Source organism: Prionailurus viverrinus, chromosome A3 (assembly GCF_022837055.1).
Source record: "Prionailurus viverrinus isolate Anna chromosome A3, UM_Priviv_1.0, whole genome shotgun sequence".
NCBI lineage: Eukaryota > Metazoa > Chordata > Mammalia > Carnivora > Felidae > Prionailurus > Prionailurus viverrinus.
In genome coordinates, this window is record NC_062563.1 from 11,698,127 (window position 1) to 11,705,452 (window position 7,326).

General features: G+C 59.1%; 1 protein-coding gene across 1 annotated transcript; it reads right to left on the reverse strand.

Annotated features, from left to right (window-relative positions):
- Positions 1–240: 240 nt before the first annotated feature.
- On the reverse strand, positions 241–2,260 carry CEBPB (CCAAT enhancer binding protein beta). Its single transcript, XM_047852963.1, has one exon. The coding sequence runs from the start codon at positions 1,906–1,908 to the stop codon at positions 868–870; it is 1,041 nt and encodes a 346-aa protein (XP_047708919.1). The 5' UTR covers positions 1,909–2,260; the 3' UTR covers positions 241–867.
- Positions 2,261–7,326: the final 5,066 nt, after the last annotated feature.

Consider the following 7,326-nt stretch of genomic DNA (forward strand, 5'->3'; position numbering starts at 1 on the left):
AAAGCCTGACCCAGCACTCTGCCTCCCCCACCATCTCCAAGCACAGACCCTGAAGGTTGTAGCAGAGGAGGAAAAAAACAAACAAACAAACAGCTGTAACACCCCCACCCAACCACCATAGAAGCCAAAAATAACAGCAGCCCCCCAACACACAAGCCCCCACACCAGGAAAGCAAATATATCATATACACCAAAAATAAAGAAAAAATCAAAAGCCAACTACTGCCCCCAAAAGGCTTTTAACCATTCTCCAAAAAAAAAAAAAAGTTTATTAAAAGTGTTCTTAATGCTTGAAACGGAAAAGATTCCCAAATATACAGACTCCTCTTTTCTCATAGAAATAGATTATTTTTTATAATACAAAAAAAAAAAAAAAAAAAAACCAAAAAACAACAACAACAACACAACATCAACAACCCCGTAGGAACATCTTTAAGCGATTACTCAGGGCCCGGCTGACAGTTACACGTGGGTTGCGTCAGTCCCGTGTACACACGCGTTCAGCCATGTTTAAACCGATTGCATCAACTTCGAAACCGGCCCGCCCGCCGGCGCCTGGAGAGGAGGCAGAGGGAGAGGCAGAGAGTTTATCATTCATCTGTACACATAGACATTTCTTCTTTAAATAACACCACGGGCGGGCGCCCCATCTGCATGTGCGGTTGGTTTGGACAAAAATATATATATATAATAAAATATTAAAATTACCGACGAGCTCCCCGCGCTGCCAAGTGCCCCAGTGCCAAAGTTTTGCCGGCGCCACCAGGGGCGGGGGCGGGAGCGCGGGCGCTTCCCGGAGTCTCGGCGGCCGCGGCGCGCCCAGCAGCGCGGAGGCCGGCCGGCAGGGGGCCGCGCGCGGGGGCCGCGCTAGCAGTGGCCGGAGGAGGCGAGCAGAGGCTCGGGCAGCTGCTTGAACAAGTTCCGCAGGGTGCTGAGCTCGCGCGACAGCTGTTCCACCTTCTTCTGAAGCCGCTCGTTCTCGGCCGTGAGCTCCAGGACCTTGTGCTGAGTCTCCAGGTTGCGCATCTTGGCCTTGTCGCGGCTCTTGCGCACCGCGATGTTGTTGCGCTCGCGCCGGATCTTGTACTCGTCGCTGTGCTTGTCCACGGTCTTCTTGGCCTTGCTCTTGACCTGCGAGGGCGCCGGCGCCGCCCCCGCATAGCAGGCGGCCGGGGGCGCCTTGGCGTCGGCGGGGCTCGGCGTGCCGGGCGGGCTGGACGAAGAGGACGTGGACAGGCTCCCGCTGCTGCCGCTCGGCACCGCCTGGTAGCCGAGGTAGGCGCGCAGCGCGTACGGGAAGCCAGCCGCCATGCCTGAGGTACCGCCGCCCGGCGCTCCGGCCTCCTCCTTCCGCTTGCAGTCCGCGGGCTCGAAGCCCGGCTCCGCCTTGAGCTCGGCGGGCTGCGGTGGCGGCGGCGGGGGCGGCGGGTGCAGGGGCGCGAAGCAGCCGGGGTGCAGCGCGCCCTTGGCGGCCCCCAGGCGCCCCAGGCTCACGTAGCCGTACTCGGACGCCTTCTTGCAGTTCTTGCCCCCGTAGTCGTCGGAGAAGAGGTCGGAGAGGAAGTCGTGGTGCTGCCCGGAGGAGGCGGGCGCGGGGGCGGGCGCGGGCGGAGCCGCCTCGAAGGTGTCCGTGGCTGTGGCCGGCGCCGGGGCCTGCGGCGCGCCCAGCGGCTCCAGGTACGGACTGAAGTCGATGGCGCGCTCGTGGTCGCCGATGCTACCCAGCTCGCCGGCGGGGGGGCGCGGCCCGGGTCTGGCCGCGGGGGGCGCCGCGGGGGCCGCCTTGCCGCCGTACGCAGCAGCCAAGCAGTCCGCCTCGTAGTAGAAGTTGGCCACTTCCATGGATTTAAAGGCAGGCGGCGGCGGCAGGGGCAGACATGCTGGGTCCCAGGCCACCAGGCGTTGCATGAACGCGGGTGCCCGGGGAGGGGGCCTGGGGCTGCCCGCTCCGGCCGGCCCGCAGGTGGCGCGGCCTCCCGGCTCCGAACTGTCGCCGCTGTGTCGCTGCTGCTGCTGCTGCTGCTGCCGCCGCCGGGGTGGCCGCTACTAGTGCGGGGGCTGGCAGCTGGACCCTCGCGTGGGTCCTGTTCCCGGTCCCGTGCGCGGCTCTGACTCGCTAAAGTTTCTCCTGAGCCCGGTTATTTATAAGGCGGCCCATGGCAACGGCTGCGTCACGCTGGCAGCCGCCCCGGCCCCTCCCGCCGCCGCCGGGACGCGGTGTAGCTGCCCGAGACCCCCGGGAGGGCGCCGGCGGGGCACGACGGCCAGACCCAAGACCAGGAGTGCGCCCTCCGGGGTCCACCGGATCGGTGGGGGGCGGCCTTACGCCCCCTGCCCACCCCCACCCGGAGGCCCCGGGATTGGGAGCGAGAAGGGGAGGCGCGACCCCGCCCCCGGACCGCCCCCTCCGGGCTGGAGGCTGTACTGGAAAGGGGGGGGTGGGGATCCGGGGAGGGGGCAACGCGCTCGCCTTCCCCCACCCAAAACACGGCCGCCGCCCGCCCCCTGCTGGAAGAGGCGGTGGCTTCAGGATCCGCGGCGCCCAGCCGGAACGCCTCAGAGGGGGCGCTCCCCAAGCCGGATCCTGGAGACCCCAACCCCCGGCTCTGGCTCCTGAAGAGGTGACCCATCTCCACCTTGGGTGCGGCCCCGCCCTAAACTTGCCCCCATCCATGGCTCTTGGAAGGAGGAGATTCCACGCTGGTGGAGATAACCCTCCTAAAGCCACCTCCAATACAAGGACCCTGGTCGGGGGAATGAGGGTCAGTTCTGCGGCGCACTCCACTGGGGCCTCTGCCGCGGTGGCCGCGCCCCTCCCCTAGCCCCGCCCACTAGACCTGCCGCCCCGTTAGAAGGCACCTGGGTCTTCTCCGGCCCCACCTGACCCTGACATGGGCCCAGGGAAGTGGAAGGGGGCAGGGGTGCTAGACTCTAACACACTTATGTGACCTTGGGCAAGTCACTTCACTTCAAGCTCCATCCATGAAGGTGTCGTTACAGTTATTATTATTAGTTGTATTGCTGTCTCCACCAGTCTCCCAAACACAAGGCTTACTTTTGAAGTCCACTCTGGGAGGCGCATTAGAAATAAGCCGCCCCCCTCCCAGGGTGCAAAGAAGGCAGAGGGGCCGGCATAGGACTCCCAAGGTCACATGACCTCATGTCCCCCACTAGTCTCAAAAGCTTTTGTCAGGGTGCCCGAAGACCTATTTGCCAACCTGAGGCCAAAAAACATATTTCTGAGGCTGGGGGAGGTGGTTGGGGACGGAGGAGGTGTCAGGCCAAACCCCACGGGGAGCCACGGAGAGGGAAGGGACTTCCCCTATTGTCACCAAGTCCCTACTTTGTATTGAGGGTGGGCCTGGACCCGGGGTTCATTTTTCTCGCCCTGGCATGAGGACGCTTTTGCTACTCCTGGTACACAGATGGGAAAACAGGCCATGGCCCATCCTGGATTTGAACAGTGGGCGGAGTGGGCTCAAGGGGCCCCTTGTCCTCTCCAGCCCCATTCCTAGGCCACTTGGGCGGCTCCTTGGGCTTACCCCTCTGCCACTCCTGGCCCAGGCCGCTCGGGCCACAGCTCCCAGCTTGCCTGGGGATAACCCCCGGCCCACTGACCCCAGCCCTGGCCCTGGCGGGGAAGGCAGGCGTTGCTCAACCTTCAGTGTTATCTGCTGAGCTGGGGTGACCTCCGCCCCAGAGAGCTGCAGAAATGACATCTCCAAGTGCCCTTGGGGGATGGGGGGCAGGGAAGAACAGGATGAAACACTGACCGGGCCTGCTGGCTTTCTGGGCCTTCCCAGCAGCCTCTGGGCCAGGGAGGGATCGAGGCCCCCGGGCCACTCAGTCAGGCCTTCCAAGCTGCAAAGTGGGACGCTCACACCACCTCCAAGAGGCCCTCCTGGCCCTGCCTGCTAGTGAATTGCCTTCCCAGCCTATCACCAGCTACCATTAATGACCCTCGGTGTCTAGTCCACCTCAGTCTCCCCTCTCCCCAGAAGACTGCCCACTCCATGAGGGCTGGCCCTTGAATACTGGAACTCCTGAGCCCAGCATGATCAAAAGCTACCAGTGGTGAATGCATTTGCCATTCCCACTGGACCAAGAACACTGTTCTCCTAGCTCTGCCCAAGTCAGTTCCTCAGGGCTCAGCCCAAAGGTTACCTCCAAGAAGTCCTCCCTAACCTCCCCATCAAAAGTCCCAAGCCCCCAGTCACTTCTTTTGCATCCCCCATATTCTCATTATAGTCAAAATGATCTCTTCTATGCAGCTGGGTTTCTGTCCCCACTGCCCCCTCCCCATGTCATCCCAACCAGGGTAGGGAATTGTGTTTCATTCACTGCTGGGCCCTCAGTGGCTAGAACAGTGCCTGACACACAGAAGATGCTCAATGAATGGAGGAAGCTGAGAAAGTGAGGTCACGCATTAGCTAGGCTATGTAACCTTAGGCAAGATGGCTTCCCTGTCTGAGCCTCAGCTCATCTCTGAGCCCACCTAGTTGCAGTGAGACCTGGGGGGGGAGGGGGGGGTCTGAAGCTAATTAGAGGATTTCCTATGTGTCTTTGAGCCAACTTTGCACTCTCTCTGGACCGCATTTATAGCTCTCTGCATGTAATAACTCATTTAATCCTGTTGATAATTTGTAGGAAGCAGATCCTTTTATCATCATCTTCAGTTTGCAAATGAGGAAACTGAGGCCAGGGTCACATCTAAGGGGTGGGAAGGACTAAAGTCTTTCCAGGCTCACCTTCCCCCTTGGGTTCGTCATAAATCATGACAGGTCTGGTGATGTGGACGCCACTTTCCGAATGGGAAAACTGGGACCCAGAGAAGGGTCCTTTTGCTTCGTGTGCTTCCCTGCCCCAGATTCCCCGCTCCCGTCTGGCGGCGAAACAAGTGGCAGTGTCCGTCCCAGAGCCACCTCAGGTGTGTGCATGGAGGCTGCATGCTCGGGTGACGTGAGTCCTTGTTTTTACAAGCCTCATTGCTCAACAGGCCCTGCTGGCTGCTGCAGGGACTCTCAGCCTTCCCTCCAAGGAAGGGCTGATGGGCACAGAGCACACACAGTGGCACCGTGGCAGGGAGAGCCCAGGAGCCAGGTTCCGGCCAACGCCACCCACACTACCCTTTCTCCAGTTTACCGGCCCACCTAGATGCTTGCAGAAACCTGGGGTGGGGAAGGGTCTCAAACTGGCAGCAAAGAGCCAGAGGCAACCCACAGATGCGTTCAGTTTGACCCCCTGGCGTTCTGGCTTCGTTTGTTTGCTTCCTTTAATGTCTCTATTGCCAACATTTAAAAACCAGGAGACCTCACATCAAAATTCCAATTTCCAGCTTCTCTTTTAAAACCAGAATCTGTGGGCTGGGCCTGTGTGTGGCTGGAAGTGTTGGGCAGGAGCCAGGCGGGGGCCGTGGAGGAACAGGATCTTTCCTCCCCGGATACACACCCTCCTCTGCCCCCAAACTGCTTTCGAAATCCCTTCCCCCAGCCTGCAGCTTTTCCTCAGCCCCATTTTCAGGAGGAGAAAACCGAGGCAACTTGCCCAAAGGGAGTCCCAGGCTCGCCCCTTTGAGGGAGCTTGGAGGCAGGTGTGTGCACAGGGTAGAGATCAGCCAGCCGGCAGAAACATAAGGCTGAAAGAGGGACCATCAGAGATGGTCCCTGGAGCCAGTCTCTGGTGGATCTGGAGTGGGGGCCTGGGGGGGGGGGGGGGCTCAGGTTCCTGTTCTGTGCCCTCCTGGCCATGACACGGGTGTGTCCTCTCCGCCCCAGTCTCAGGCCTGCACGATGGGGTAATAATATCCCCCCTGTCCTGGGCGTGCTGGGCCAGCAGCTCCCCCTCCTACTAGCCCACCATGACACATGCGAGTGCATCAGCCCTCGCCCGGCCCCCCAGAGGGCCTGACCCTGGTAAGCCACGGAAACTTCACACGCAGTGATCCCCACCCACACCACACTGAACTGGTAAAACAGCCAAACTTAAAAGCCAGTTTCCGGATTCCAGTGTCCGAGATTTTCTCCACTATGCCTCCTCTTGGAAGCTTCACTTTCCCCATCTCCCAAATGGGACCCAAATTAGATCCCTGAAGACTTCAAAGCCAAATATCCTGGGATCCAGAGTTTTTGGAGTCCCGGGAGGCGCTCAGGCCAGGCTCCTGAAACTTGCCTGTGCACATGCTGCCACCATGTGGCAGGCTCTGGGAATGCAGGAGTGGTTTATGTGAACCCTCTTGTTTTGGGATCCAGAAGTGGGCACTGCGGATATGATAGGACACGGGAAGGCTAGTGAAAAGAATAAAAATGTCCCACGAACCAATGTCTACCGACAAAAGGTGCTCACTTTCACTTGATTTTCATCCAAACAATTTTTGGCACCGACTGTGGTTCAGGCCCTAGAAACATTCATGAACAAGACAGAGTGATTCCTGTTTTCATGGAGTTAACATTCCCCTTGGAAGATAACAAGATAAATGAGTAAAGCATACAGTGTGCTAGATCCTGGCAAGCACCCTGGAGAAAAATACAACAGAGGAGGGGAATGAGGAGAGCTGGGGAGTTTGGATTTTAACTTTTTTTTTTTTTTTAGTATTTATTTATTTGGAAGGGGGGGAGGGGCAGAGGGACAGAGTCCCAAGCAGCCTCCATGCTGTCAGTGCAGAGCCCAACACAGTGCTTGATCTCACCAACCGCAAGATCATGGCCCAAACTGAAATCAAGAGTTGGACGCTCACCTGAGTGAGCCACCCCAGAGCCCCTGGATTTTCACCGTAGGTTAGAGTGGGCAGGGGAGGACACGCTGAGATGACACCCGATCAAAAACACGAATGCAGATAGCTGTGGAGACACTGGACCAGGCAAGGGGAACAGCAAGGCATATGTTACCGCAGGAGCATGCCTGGCCCATGGGGCAGATGGACAATAGCAGGAAATTACCTCGGAAACAGTGGGGACCATTTCACGCAGGGCTTTATGGGGCACTGAATAGACGCTGGCTTTTACTCCGGGTCAGCGGGAGCCATAGAGTTCTGAGCAGAAGAGGGACAGGATCTGACTTTGGGTCTAACGGAATCCCTCTGGCTGCAAGCGGGGGGTGGACAGTGTTAGCAGTGAAGGCAGACGCAGGGAGCCCAGTGAGAAGCCGGCAGTTGATGGTAGACGCCACCAGGGTGGGGGCTGTGGACGTGGTGAGAAGGGGACAGATTCCGAATCTGTTCTGAGAGTAGAACATTCAGGGGACATCTGGGTGGCTCGGTCGGTTGAGCATCGTATTTCAGCTCAGGTCATGATCTCACGGTTCATGAGTTCAAGCCCCACATCAGGCTCG